The 15501-nt window shown below is 39.2% G+C and overlaps 1 protein-coding gene across 3 annotated transcripts in view; it reads left to right on the plus strand.

Annotated features, from left to right (window-relative positions):
• igf2bp1 (insulin-like growth factor 2 mRNA binding protein 1) overlaps positions 1 to 15501 on the plus strand; it is a 65921-nt gene that overhangs the window by 48988 nt on the left and 1432 nt on the right. For all 3 annotated transcript variants that reach the window (XM_062050559.1, XM_062050560.1, XM_062050561.1), the window contains 10 exons: positions 5393 to 5686; positions 6329 to 6463; positions 7619 to 7741; positions 8558 to 8693; positions 8760 to 8882; positions 9860 to 9976; positions 10437 to 10511; positions 12579 to 12710; positions 12786 to 12899; positions 15339 to 15501. The exon at positions 15339 to 15501 is cut by the window's right edge and continues 1432 nt beyond it. In XM_062050559.1, the coding sequence (XP_061906543.1) occupies positions 5393 to 5686; positions 6329 to 6463; positions 7619 to 7741; positions 8558 to 8693; positions 8760 to 8882; positions 9860 to 9976; positions 10437 to 10511; positions 12579 to 12710; positions 12786 to 12899; positions 15339 to 15485 (1396 nt within the window). In that variant the 3' untranslated portion in view covers positions 15486 to 15501. The remainder of the gene's footprint in view (positions 1 to 5392; positions 5687 to 6328; positions 6464 to 7618; positions 7742 to 8557; positions 8694 to 8759; positions 8883 to 9859; positions 9977 to 10436; positions 10512 to 12578; positions 12711 to 12785; positions 12900 to 15338) is intronic.

Here is a 15501-nt window from a genome sequence, read left to right on the forward strand (position 1 = left end):
GATTGTCTACAAAATGTTTAAATGTCGTTTGTTACACGTCATGGCCAAAATAATCATCACAATTATCTACAAAGATTGTCTATAAAATGTTTAAATGTTGTCTGTTACACGTAATGGCCAAATAATCATCACAATTATTTACAAAGATTGTCTATAAACTGTTTAAATGTCGTCTGTTACACGTCATGGCCAAAATAATCATCACAATTATTTACAAAGATTGTTTATAAAATGTTTAAATGTTTTCTGTTACACGTTATGGCCAAAACAATCATCACAATTATTTACAAAGATTGTCTATAAAATGTTTAAATGTCGTCTGTTACACGTCATGGCCAAAATAATCATCACAATTATTTACAAAGATTGTCTATAAAATGTTTAAATGTCGTCTGTTACACGTCATGGCCAAAATAATCATCACAATTATTTACAAAGATTGTCTATAAAATGTTTAAATGTCGTCTGTTACACGTCATGGCCAAAATAATCATCACAATTATTTACAAAGATGGTCTATACAATGTTTAAATGTCGTCTGTTACACGTCATGGCCAAAATAATCATCACAATTATTTACAAAGATTGTCTATAAAATGTTTAAATGTCGTCTGTTACACGTCATGGCCAAAATAATCATCACAATTATTTACAAAGATTGTCTATAAAATGTTTAAATGTCGTCTGTTACACGTCATGGCCAAAATAATCATCACAATTATTTACAAAGATGGTCTATACAATGTTTAAATGTCGTCTGTTACACGTCATGGCCAAAATAATCATCACAATTATTTACAAAGATTGTCTATAAAATGTTTAAATGTCGTCTGTTACACGTCATGGCCAAAATAATCATCACAAGTATTTACAAAAATTGTCTATAAAATATTTAAATGTTGTCTGTTACACGTCATGGCCAAAATAATAATGATAATTGTTTACAAAGATTGTCTATCAAATGTTTAAATGTCGTCTGTTACACGTCATGGCCAAAATAATAATAATTGTTTACAAAGATTGTCTATCAAATGTTTAAATGTCGTCTGTTACACGTCATGGCCAAAATAATCATCACAATTATTTACAAAGATTGTCTATAAAATGTTTAAATGTCGTCTGTTACACGTCATTACCAAAATAATCATCACAAGTATTTACAAAGATTGCCTATAAAATGTTTAAACGTCGTCTGTTACACGTCATGGCCAAAATAATCATCGCAATCATTTACAAAGATTGTCTATAAAAGGTTTGACAACACAAAACAAACCATCATTTTAGTTCTTACCACCATGTTTTGTAGCAAATGGCAATAAAACTGACATTTCTGGGAAACAAGCGCCCCCCTGTGGATGTTTGATGGAACTACAACCAAGTGTACCATCCATCCATCCATCCATTTTTTACCACTTGTCGCTAATGTCTACAAATATCTCATCTTTACAAGTGTACTTATGTTGACATACATTGTACCAATGAACAAAAAACTATATGTGTATTAATACACACTTTGTGTTTCTGCTAAACATTGCTGAGTAGCAAATACTTGAGTCATTTTTTGAAATGTCTGCAAACATGTCATTAATTTAAAGTAAATAACTGTCTATGATTCATAAAAATAATAATAATAAACAAAGTGCTTTGCTATTTCTCTTCAGCAACAATATCAGACAATGTGACAATATCACCAAAATAATACAATGGTTTAATTTTCATGAAATAGTCAATAGTGCAAAATAAGTAAAATACAAAAGCCAAAACCAGTGAAGTTGTGTAAATGGTAAATAAAAACAGAATATAATGATTGGCAAATTCTTTGCAACTTATATTGAATTGAATAGACTGCAAAGACAAGATATTTAATGTTCACACTGAGAAACATATTTATTTATTTATTGCAAATAAACATTTAGCAACAGCAACACATTGCAAAAAAGTTGTCAGAGGGGCATTTTTACCACTGTGTTACATGGCCTTTCCTTTTAACAACACTCAGTAAAGGTTTGGGAACTGAGGAGACACATTTTTGAAGTGGAATACTTTCCCATTCTTGCTTGATGTACAACTTAAGTTGTTCAACAGTCCGGGGTCTCCGTTGTGGTATTTTAGGCTTCATATTGCACCACACATTTTCAATGGGAGACAGGCCTGAACTACAGGCAGGCCAGTCTAGTACCCGCTGTCTTTTACTATGAAGCCACGCTGTTGTAACACGTGGCTTGGCATTGTCTTGCTGAAATAAGCAGGGGCGACCATGATAATGTTGCTTGAATGGCAACATGTGTTGCTCCAAAACCTGTATGTACTTTTCCGCATTAATGATGCCTTCACAGATGTGTAAGTTACCCATGGCTTGGGCACTAATACACCCCCATACCATCACAGATGCTGGCTCTTCAACTGTGTGCCTATAACATTCCGGATGGTTATTTTCCTCTTTGTTCCAGAGGACACGGTGTCCACAGTTTCCAAAAACAATTTTAAATGTGGACTCCTCAGACCACAGAACACTTTTACACTCTGCATCAGCCATCTTAGATGAGCTCGGGCCCAGCGAAGCCGGCGGCGTTTCTGGGTGTTGTTGATAAATGCCTTTGGCTTTCCATAGTACAGTTTTAACTTGCACTTACAGATGTAGCGACCAACAGTGGTTTTCTGAAGTGCCCCTGAGCCCATGTGGTGATATCCTTTACACACTGATGTCGCTTTTTGACTGCCTGAGGGATCGAAGGTCCATAATATAATCGCTTACGTGCAGTGATTTCTCCAGATTCTCTGAACCTTTTGAAGATATTACGGAGCGTAGATGGTGAAATCTCTAAATTCCTTGCAATAGCTGTTGGAGAAATGTTGTTCTTAAAATGTTGGACAATTTGTTGACAAAGTGGTGACCCTCGCCCCATCCTTGTTTGTGAATGACTGAGCATTTCATGGAAGCTGCTTTTATACCCAATCATGGCACCCATCTGTTCCCAATTAGCCTGTTCACCTGTGGGATGTTCCAAATAAGTGTTTGATGAGCATTCCTCAACTTTCTCACTCTTTTTTGCCACCTGTGCCAGCTTTTTTGAAACATGTTGCAGGTATCAAATTCCAAAGGAGCTAATATTTGCAAAAAATAACAAAGTTTTCCAGCGTGAACATTAAGTATCTTGTCTTTGCAGTCTATTCAATTGGATATAAGTTGCAAAGGATTTGCAAATCATTGTATTCTGTTTTTATTTACCATTTACACAACGTGACAACTTCACTGCTTTTGGGTTTTGTAAGAAAAGGAGACATTTTGTGGAAGTAAACAGAAAATATGGCTAGGTACATATTTATATAATATGGTCTCAGTCCGATACGGACACCACTCCATATTTCCAGCGAAACAATTCTGTATTTAATCCAGTGGTTGTAAACTTTGTTCACCAAGTACAACCTCAAAACACATGGCTGTCCATGTACCACCATAATGACCCAAATGACAGTAGAGTAGCGTAGTATGCCTAAGTATTCATTAAGTACCACCATAATGACAACCTTAAAATACAGTAGTGTAGTAGACTTAAGTATTCATTAAGTACCACCATAATGACAACATTAAAATACAGTAATGTAGTAGACCTAAGTATTCATTAAGTACCACCATAATGACAACATTAAAATACAGTAATGTAGTAGACCTAAGTATTCATTAAGTACCACCATAATGACCCACATTATATTACAGTAGCATAGTATGCCTAAGTATTCATTAACTACCACCATAATGACAACATTAAAATACAGTAGTGTAGTAGACCTAAGTATTCATTAAGTACCACCATAATGACAACATTAAAATACAGTATTGGAGTACAGTGGTTCTCAAATGGGGGTACGCGTACCCCTGGGGGTACTTGAAGGTATGCCAAGGGGTACGTGAGATTTTTTTAAATGTCTTGTCAAAAAGAACTGTGAAAAGAAATTCAACAATGCAATATTCAGTGTTGACAGCTAGATTTTTTGTGGACATGTTCCATAAATATTGATGTTAAAGATTTCTTTTTTTGTGAAGAAATGTTTAGAATTAAGTTTGTGAATCCAGATGGATCTCTATTACAATCCCCAAAGAGGGCACTTTAAGTTGATGATTACTTCTATGTGTAGAAATCTTTATTTATAATTGAATCACTTGTTTATTTTTCAAAAAGTTTTTAGTTATTTTTATATCTTTTTTTCTAAATAGTTCAAGAAAGACCACAACAAATGAGCAATATTTTGCACTGTTATACAATTTAATAAATCAGAAACTGATGACATAGTGCTGTATTTTATTTCTTTATCTCTTTTTTTCAACCAAAATTTTTTTGCTCTGATTAGGGGGTACTTGAATTAAAAAAAAGTTCACAGGGGGTACATCACTGAAAAAAGGTTGAGAACCACTGATGTAGTAGACCTAAGTATTCATTAAGTACCACCATAATGACCCACATTATAGTACAGTAGCGTAGTATGCCAAAGTATTCATTAAGTACCACCATAATGACAACATTAAAATACAGTAGTGTAGTAGACCTAAGTATTCATTACGTACCATCGTAATGACCCACATTACAGTACAGTAGCATGGTATGCCTAAGTATTCATTAAGTATCACCATAATAACAACATTAAAATACAGTAATGTAGTAGACCTAAGTATTCATTAAGTACCACCATAATGACAATATTAAAATACAGTAATGTAGTAGACCTAAGTATTAATTAAGTACCACCATAATGACAACATTAAAACACAGTAGTGTAGTAGACCTAAGTATTCATTAAGTACCACCATAATGACAACATTAAAATACAGTAGTGTAGTAGACCTAATTATTCATTTAGTACCACCATAATGAGAACATTAAAATACTGTAGTATAGTAGACCTAAGTATTAATTAAGTACCACCATAATGACAACATTAAAACACAGTAGTGTAGTAGACCTAAGTATTCATTAAGTACCACCATAATGACAACATTAAAGTACAGTAGTGTAGTAGACCTAATTATTCATTTAGTACCACCATAATGACAACATTACAATACTGTAGTATAGTATACCTAAGTATTCATTAAGTACCACCATAATGACAACATTAAAATACAGTAGTGTAGTAGACCTAAGTATTCATTAAGTACCACCACAATGACAACATTAAAATACAGTAGCGTAGTAGACCTAAGTATTCATTAAAAACAAGGCAGAGGTATATTTAGTAGTTTTGGCCACTGTAACACTGTTTGAATATTGAATCAGGGGATGATTCTCTGGCTCACCACTAGATGGAGCCCTGTATCACTGGTGATGTAATGATGTAGTTACGTTATGATGCAATCCATGGTTGCATATGTCATCAGTGGTCCTTCATGTCTCAGTGCCATCCAGAAACTGAACGGCTACCAGCTGGAGAGCAACACTCTACACGTGTCCTACATCCCCGATGACAGCTCTGACCCGGACGGAGACCACCGGGGGCCCGACAACGGCCGCCGCCCCGGTTACGGGCCCCGCGGTGGTCCTCGCAGCGGCTCCCCGAACTCAGGGATCCCGAGCAAACTTCAGCACGGCGACATTCCTCTGAGGCTTCTTGTACCCACGCAGTACGTGGGCGCCATCATCGGCAAGGAGGGAGCCACCATTCGCAACATCACCAAGCAGACGCAGAGCAAGTCAGTGTTGGCCGCCATTATGTAACTTCCAATATGCTGAACAAGCAAAACCTGTACACTACTGTGTTCAGGAATATTAGTATGTATAACATACATACATACATATGTACGTACATACTTTGAAATGTATGTAGCAAGAACATGAGGTAGCACCTGTGTTCTACATACATGTCATTATAAACAATATGATGTGCTGTAGCAAGAACATTAGGTAGCACCTGTGTTCTACATACATGTCATTATAAACAATATGATGTCATGTAGCGATAACATGAGGTAGCACCTGTGTTCTACATGCATGTCATTATAAACAATATGATGTCATGTAGCGATAACATGAGGTAGCACCTGTGTTCTACATACATGTCATTATAAACAATATGATGTCATGTAGCGAGAACATGAGGTAGCACCTGTGTTCTACATACATGTCATTATAAACAATATGATGTCATGTAGCGATAACATGAGGTAGCACCTGTGTTCTACATACATGTCATTATAAACAATATGATGTCATGTAGCGAGAACATGAGGTAGTACCTGTGTTCTACATACATTTCATTATAAACAATGTGATGCGCTGTAGCAAGAACATGAGGTAGCACCTGTGTTCTACATACATGTATTCCCTGACTGCAGGATCGACGTTCATCGTAAAGAGAATGCAGGCGCTGCTGAAAAGTCCATCAGCATCCATTCCACTCCTGAGGGCTGCTCTGCCGCTTGCCAGATGATCTTAGATATCATGCAGCAGGAGGCCAAGGATACCAAGACGTAAGTTGAAGACTTTTTGTAAGACAAGAACACATGCTTTTCTTTTTGTAAGCATTCTAATGTGTAAATAAACTCTAGCAAGAGTCAGCTAACAATGGAGACATGGGAGTCACATAAAGCGCTCTCAAAAACCTCCAAAAACCTCCATCAATGTTCTGTATACATGCTGTAAGTATAGATGTAGTATCTAGTGGCAGTCATAATAACATGTAATATTTACATATTTTCATCATTTTAAGCATACACAGGCGGATCACAACGTTCACTTTCCCTTCGACATTAACAAGACTACTAATCATGGCAGACTTGATGAGAGACAACAAAAGGACAAATGATGATCCAGAAACGTCTATTTTTGAGCCTGAACATACGGAGGATGATCTATAAGTTTTAGAAGCTGTGTGCTAAACAGATGCTGCTTTAGTCAAACACTAAGCATCATGTAGCAGTATTGCAAAGTTCTAAACAAGATATACATAATAATAACATAATCACTTACTGTACAATGTCTGCTCTCACTGGGATAACGACTGGTGGGATGTTTATATCTTCCTGTTTACATCAACAATTCATCATAATCCGCACAAAGGGTTAAGAAAAGGTTTTTTTCGTGTCTTTCTGGCCATCAGTGGGTCTAAATTGGCTGTCAAAGTTAACCAACTTGTGGGTTTATGTCCGCAACCTTCTACTATCCAGGTGAGAGGCGCGATTTATCATCTAGAATTAACTTTCACCAACTCTGAGGTCATGCGGCTGCTCAATATGTCAATATAGCAGCATAAGCTAGTTAGCACTCTGTTAACACTGAAAGCAGTTCCTCTGTGTTAGCACTTATAATAACAATATTGCTAATACGTATTAATATTCATGTCATGCCATGTAAATGGAGGATGAGTGGTGCTTTTTGGATGTTTTTTAGAGAACTTTATGGGCACAGTAGTGTACTCCCTTTAGATGTGTCGTTAGCCACCTCCTACTTGCTGTATTTATGATTTAGAATGCAAAAAAAAAAGGAAAAACCTATGTGTTCTTGTCCTTCATAAGGCTTGTGAATGATAGGTAAAAAAAAAAAAAAAAGTGCAGTTCCCCTTTAAAGGGACGTTTATGTTTTTTCCCTTCTGGATCTCAACCTCACGTTTCTTTGTTGTCATCAAGTGCTGACGAGGTTCCTCTGAAGCTTCTCGCCCACAATAACTTTGTCGGACGCCTCATCGGGAAGGAAGGACGCAACCTGAAGAAAGTCGAGCAGGACACCGACACCAAGATCACCATTTCGCCGTAAGCACACACACACACACACGCACACACATACACACACACACACACATACACACACTGGTACTTTTGTGTCGCTTATGTGCAAATAAAATTGTTAAACAATAACATCTAATTTATTAATTTCAGCTGACCACTTGTTATATCTTGTTTTCTTACACTTTGGAGTCTCATTTGCAAGTTTTGTATTGTAGACTTTGCTTGTAACTCAGTAGTCTTTATTTATACAGCACCTTAAAACTGTGTACAGTTCTGCACAGGACACACAAAACAATTAAATCTGTAAAACAGTGAATAATACAATAAACAGTAACAGAATAGCAGCAATACAGTGTGTTGCCGTATTTAGGAAGTAGTCTGTGCCATTAAGTTGAATGCGCCAGTCTTGTGTTTTGTCGAGTGTTTATACTCGGTAAGTATTGTACTTGTCACACAGCAGCTGTTTGGCTGTAATGTGCATTTTAGTTGTAGTTTTCATCCCCATGTAAAATAGCTAATGCTAATCAGTAGCATATACATGGCATATCCAGTGTAAATTAGCATGCTGCTAGTACAATTTAAAAAAATGGCCCCTTCTTCTTGCTTTACCGGCAGGAAAAATCGTTACGTTTTCCAAAGGCTTTGACTGCTTGTTTCCCCGCCAATTACTTGATCAGGTTTTGAGTCTGCAGGCTGCGTGAAACCACGCTGGCGTGTGATTTTACGCGGTAGTACAGACAGAATTTGTCAGGTATTTTTAAAAGTAGCAAACTGGCAGCCATCTTGAGCCAGCGGTTGTTTGCGTGACGAGTGCCAACGAGGAGTGTGTGCTGTGCCAAGTCTTCAGGATCTGACGCTGTACAACCCAGAGAGAACCATCACAGTGAAAGGGTCTATGGAGGCCTGCTGCCAGGCTGAGGTGGAGATCATGAAGAAAGTGAGAGAGGCCTACGACAACGACGTCGCCGCCATGAACGTAAGTAGAGTTCGTACGAGGTTGGAGAAGAAGTCCGAGGGGTGCAACCTGATGATTTCTCCACAGCAACAGACTCACCTGATACCTGGGCTCAACCTGGGAGCCTTGGGCCTCTTCCCTTCCTCCTCTAACATGCCTCCACCGCCATCAGGGAACCAGGTCCCCGGGGCCCCTTACAGTTGTTTTGGGGTAAGACCAACCATCTTTCATTGGACCTCTGGGAACCTCATGTATAGGTGCCATGTTGGTTATGCAAATGCTTGTCAATCGTTTTTATTATCTAATTATTAGGAGGGATTTAGCCCAGATATATTCTGTATTTCACATGTCAATACTGACTTTTATGTTTACAATCATTTTTATTATTGAATTATTAGAAGGGATTTAGCCCAGATATATTCTATATTTCATGTGTCAATACTGACTTTTATGTTTACAATCATTTTTATTATCTAATTATTAGGAGGGATTTAGCCGCGATATATTCTGTATTTCACATGTCAATACTGACTTTTATGTTTACAATCATTTTTATTATCTAATTATTAGGAGGGATTTAGCCGCGATATATTCTGTATTTCACATGTCAATACTGACTTTTATGTTTACAATCCTTTTTATTATCTAATTATTAGGAGGGATTTAGCCCAGATATTTTCTGTATTTCACATGTCAATACTGACTTTTATGTTTGCCATCGTCTTTATTATCTAATTATTAGAAGGGATTTAGACCAGACATTTTCTATATTTCACATGTCAATGCTGACTTTTGTTTACAATAATTTTTTATTATCTAATTATTAGGAGGGACTTAGCCCAGATATGTTCTGTATTTCACATGTCAATACTGACTTTTATGTTTACAATCATTTTTATTATCTAATTATTAGGAGGGATTTAGACCAGATATGTTCTGTATTTCACATGTCAATACTGACTTTTATGTTTACAATCGTTTTTATTATCAAATTATTATGAGGGATTTAGTCCAGATATATTCTGTATTTCATTGATGAATAAACAGTGCATTCATAAAATATTAAAAGTATTCACCTTTTTCACAAGAGATGACTTGTACATAAGTATTGACAGTCTTTGCTCAATGCACTGATGATGAGGATGAGGATGATGATGATGATGATGATGACGATGACGTGTGCTCAGGCTCCAGAGCAGGAGACTGTGCACATCTACATCCCGGCACAGGCGGTTGGCGCCATCATCGGGAAGAAAGGACAGCACATCAAACAACTGAGTCGCTTTGCGGGGGCAAACATTAAGGTGTGTGCCACATTATGGTCTGTGTCACAGCAAACATGGCGCGGGTGCCCTGCCCCCTCACCTCATTTTCTTATGCACACATGTACAATAAGTACATACAAAATACACATTTTCTTATGCATTGATGTACAATAAGTACTTACAAAATACACATTTTATCATGCATTGATGTACAATAAGTACTTACAAAATACACATTTTCTTATGCATTGACATACAATAAGTACTTACAAAATACACATTTTCTTATGCATTGATGTACAATAAGTACATACAAAATACAAATTTTCTTCTGCATTGAAGTACAATGAATACTGCTCAGGAAAAAAAGTCCACAAATGGGATTATTGAAATCATCTTTTACTGCCAGCAGTATTCTCACGAGTGTCAGACTTTTGACAATCTATAAACATGAATCCTCGCCTTGGTTTTGGATCAAAGTGTGTTCCACTCCCATCAGATCGCCCCGGCTGAGACTCCGGACTCTAAAATGAGAATGGTCATCGTGACAGGACCGCCTGAAGCTCAGTTTAAGGTAATTACGGTGGAACCTCCATTTACGAACTGAATTGGTTCTTGAAAATGGTTTGTAAACAGTCCCTTTGGTGCTCTCAAAAACGTTAACAACCATGTTGCTACAAGAATGAAAAAGTTCCCAAAGTAAAATCCTTTTTACCACAGAGGGGAGGGTGCAGGAAGGTGGCGAAGTGGGCGTGGGTTCCCTCTCCTCTCTAATCCTAAGTCCACAGCAATTCCCTCCTTCTTTCCGGGCTGGTTTGTTGGATTTTTGGAGTCACATTGAGGAACAAAATAAAAGAAACTATTATTAATGTACAAATTACAATATGTCTGAATTATTGCCACTTGTTTATTATTAATGTACAAATTACAATATGTCTGAATTATTCCCACTTGATTATTATTAATGTACAAATTACAATGAAGGTAAATGTAAGGGGGGAGTAGCGTTCATGACTAACACTAATCAATAATCAATCAATCAATCAAAGTTGACTTATATATTCCCTAATCACAAGTGTCACAAAGGGCTGCACAAGCCACAACGACATCCTCTACTCAGATCCCACATCAGGGCAAGAAAAAACTCAATCCAATGGGAGCAATAAGAAACCTTGGAAGGGACCGCAGATGTAGGGACAATTTTTTTGAGGATTTTTGAGATAAAGGGAAGGTGGCTAATGAGTTAAATTTTCTTATTAAAGAAATTCATAAAGTCATGGAGCTACTGGGAGGAGTACCTTGTTGGGTTAGCGATGTTACTGTACTAAACAAATATTTAGGATCGTTTTTATTGAGGCGGATAAGATTGGAATAGTAACTAGTTTTAGCTAAGGTAAGCGTGCGTTTATAAGTTATTAAACTATCACTCCATGCTTGATGGAAAATCTCAAGTTTAGTCGCACGTCATTTGCGTTCCAGCTTTCTACATGATAGATCAAAGCTCTGGTTTCTTCTGTAAACCAGGGGTACGCCTTTTAGGGACCTTTTTTGTAGCTTTAGCTGTGCTATACTATCAATGGTGTTGCGCAGGGCATCGTTAAAGTTGGTAGTGAGGTTATCGGTAGAGCCCACATCATTTGGGAATGGCGCCATTACCGAAGGCAGTAGGCCAGCAAGAGTCATAGTGGTGACAGCATTAATGTTGCGGCTGCTAAAGCAATGGTTATTAGTAGCTTGTTGACAATGAGTCAGAACTTTTAATTTTATAAGGTAACGATCAGACATTACTTTAGTGTACGGGAGTATCATAACTTTGGAGGTGGTGACCGGACAAGAACTAGATCTATCCTATTACCATTGCGATGCGTGGGTTCTTTTATTATTTATGCAAGACCACACCTATTAACAATAGACTGGAGCACCACGCACAGAGGATCTGACGGGGTATTCATATGGATATTAAAATCCCCCATTACAATTATATTATCTGTGTGCTTCACTAGATCAGCGACAAACTCTGAAAATTCACTGATAAAATCGGAATAGGGCCCAGGGGGCGGTAGATAACAGCCAGATAGAGAGGTAGTGGTGTGACAGACCTCATAGTAAGTTATATTTATTTTGTGTTGTGCGCCTTAAATAATTTTGATCATATCTAGGAATTGACATGATGGGGATCTTCAGATTATTTGCTTGGTGCTACGATAGATTGAAGGCGTCATAATTTGCCACCTCAGTAAAATGCATGTTCACCTCTGGCACAGTCTCTACAGAAAAAACTTTATGTGAGTTGTGTATTATTCTTCCAGAAATGCTATGTGTGCAGGAATTCGTGTGCTGGTTAGTTCTAGCTTAACTGACTCCTCACCCGGACTAACAGATACTGTAATTGCCTGTGTCCGAGCTTGCTCTAGTGAAGTTAGTCAAGTGTGACTCAAACAGTAATCTATGGTTCTGGTTAGGTGAAAGCTGTCCCTCCTCAGCTAGCCCAGTTTGCCCCAGAAAGAGGGCCAATTATCAATAAACGTTAGTCCCTACAAAAACTAGTCAGCCACTTGTTAAGCGAGACTAATCTGCTATACCTGAAATATTTCCAACATGGGACATTCTGGGATGCAACATTTTGAACGTTGCTTTTTAGGCGCAGGGACGAATATACGGCAAGCTGAAGGAAGAGAACTTCTTTGGGCCAAAGGAAGAAGTCAAGCTGGAAACCCACATCAAGATGGCGGCTGCCGCTGCAGGAAGGGTGATTGGAAAAGGTGGCAAGACGGTGAGATAAAAGACTTGACGCTTGCTTTACCGCATTATTTCTACCAGTCTTGTAACCACGTTGGAATGTTATTAGGTGAACGAGCTGCAGAATCTCACGGCAGCTGAGGTGGTTGTGCCCAGGGAGCAGACACCTGATGAAAACGACCAAGTCATCGTCAAGATTATTGGACATTTCTACGCCAGCCAGGTAGTCTATAAACTCATCAATTTGATCAATTGGAGAGATAGAGAGCGCTTCTTCCTTTGCCAAAATAATCCATCCGCCTCACAGGTGCGCTACTGATTAGGCAGCACAGATGCAACTTTACCACCGTAGAAACATGTCCACCAGAACTGTTGCTGATGGAGCTGGATCTCAGCATCTTCAACAATCTTTGACCGTAGAAACATGTCCACCAGAACTGTTGCTGATGGAGCTGGACCTCAGCATCTTCAACAATCTTTGACCGTAGAAATATGTCCACCAGAACTGTTGCTGATGAAGTTGGACCTCAGCATCTTCAACAGTCTTTGACCGTAGAAACATGTCCACCAGAACTGTTACTGGCGTAGCTGGACCTCAGCATAGTCAACAATATTCGACCGTAGAAACATGTCCACCAGAACTGTTGCTAATGAAGCTGGACCATAGCATCTTCAACAATCTTTGACCGTAGAAACATGTCCACCAGGACTGTTGCTGATGGAGCTGGACCTCAGCATCTTCAACAATCGTTGACCGTAGAAATATGTCCACCGGAACTGTTGCTGATGGAGCTGGACCTCAGCATCTTCAACAATCTTTGACCGTAGAAATATGTCCACCAGAACTGTTGCTGATGAAGCTGGACCTCAGCATCTTCAACAATCTTTGACCGTAGAAACATGTCCACCAGAACTGTTGCTGGCAGAGCTGGACCTCAGCATCTTCAACAATCTTTGACCGTAGAAACATGTCCACCAGAACTGTTGCTGACGGAGCTGGACCTCAGCATCTTCAACAATTTTTGACTGTAGAAACATGTCCACCAGAACTGTTACTGATGTAGCTGGACCCCAGCATCTTCAACAATTTTTGACTGTAGAAACATGTCCACCAGAACTGTTGCTGGCAGAGCTGGACCTCAGCATCTTCAACAATCTTTGACCGTAGAAACATGTCCACCAGAACTGTTGCTGACGGAGCTGGACCTCAGCATCTTCAACAATTTTTGACTGTAGAAACATGTCCACCAGAACTGTTGCTGGCGGAGCTGGACCTCAGCATCTTCAACAATCTTTGACCGTAGAAAGATGTCCACCAGAACTGTTGCTGATGGAGCTGGACCTCAGCATCTTCAACAATTTTTGACTGTAGAAACATGTCCACCAGAACTGTTGCTGGCGGAGCTGGACCTCAGCACCTTCAACAATCTTTGACTGTAGAAACATGTCCACCAGAACTGTTGCTGATGGAGCTGAACCTCAGCCTCTTTAACAGTCTTTGACTGTAGAAACATGTCCACCAGAACTGTTGCTGACAGAGCTGGACCTCAGCATCTTCAACAATCTTTGACCGTAGAAACATGTCCACCAGAACTGTTGCTGGCGGAGCTGGACCTCAGCATCTTCAACAATCTTTGACCGTAGAAACATGTCTACCAGAACTGTTGCTGATGGAGCTGAACCTCAGCATCTTCAACAATCTTTGACTGTAGAAAGATGTCCACCAGAACTGTTGCTGATGGAGCTGGACCTCAGCATCTTCAACAATTTTTGACTGTAGAAACATGTCCACCAGAACTGTTGCTGGCGGAGCTGGACCTCAGCATCTTCAACAATCTTTGACCGTAGAAAGATGTCCACCAGAACTGTTGCTGATGGAGCTGGACCTCAGCATCTTCAACAATTTTTGACTGTAGAAACATGTCCACCAGAACTGTTGCTGGCGGAGCTGGACCTCAGCACCTTCAACAATCTTTGACTGTAGAAACATGTCCACCAGAACTGTTGCTGATGGAGCTGAACCTCAGCCTCTTTAACAGTCTTTGACTGTAGAAACATGTCCACCAGAACTGTTGCTGACAGAGCTGGACCTCAGCATCTTCAACAATCTTTGACCGTAGAAACATGTCCACCAGAACTGTTGCTGATGGAGCTGGAACTCAGCATCTTCAACAGTCTTTGACCGTAGAAACAAGTCCACCAGAACTGTTGCTGATGGAGCTGGACCTCAGCATCTTCAACAATCTTTGACTGTAAAAATATGTCCACCAGAACTGTTGCTGATGGAACTGGACCTCAGCATCTTCAACAGTCTTTGACAGAAGAAACTGTCGCTTCATTGTCATAAGAAATTGTCCTAAATATTTGTCAAGATTTTTGCCGTGAAGGTTCAGGCCGAGCCGTCCAAGAGGTGCTCAGGAAATATCTCACTGCCAAGCAAATTTGTCAAGCAGGTTTTTGCTTGCGGTACAAAAACTGCACTTTTTGGAACATTAATATGCACACCTGTGAGGTGCGTGCATGATCTGGTCAAAGAGAAAGTGCTGATATTTGAAAGAAACTGTCAGCTCTTGGAGTTGACTTCCTGAAGAAAAAGCTTGCGTTGATATTTTTGTGTCTTCTGTGAAATTTGTGTTGAGCATTGCGGTCTTTTGTCTTCCAGTTGGCCCAAAGGAAGATCCGAGACATCCTGACTCAGGTAAAACCGCCGCAGAAGGGCGGAGGCGGCCCCTCCGCCCAAAGCCAGGTGTTCTCCGACAGGTGCAGCCCCACGCAGGGACTGACACAAGACCAGCTGCGCAGGAAGTGAGGGACCGTGCTCGCTC

The sequence above is a fragment of the Entelurus aequoreus genome, linkage group LG06 (assembly GCF_033978785.1).
Source record: "Entelurus aequoreus isolate RoL-2023_Sb linkage group LG06, RoL_Eaeq_v1.1, whole genome shotgun sequence".
NCBI classification, from domain to species: Eukaryota; Metazoa; Chordata; class Actinopteri; order Syngnathiformes; family Syngnathidae; genus Entelurus; species Entelurus aequoreus.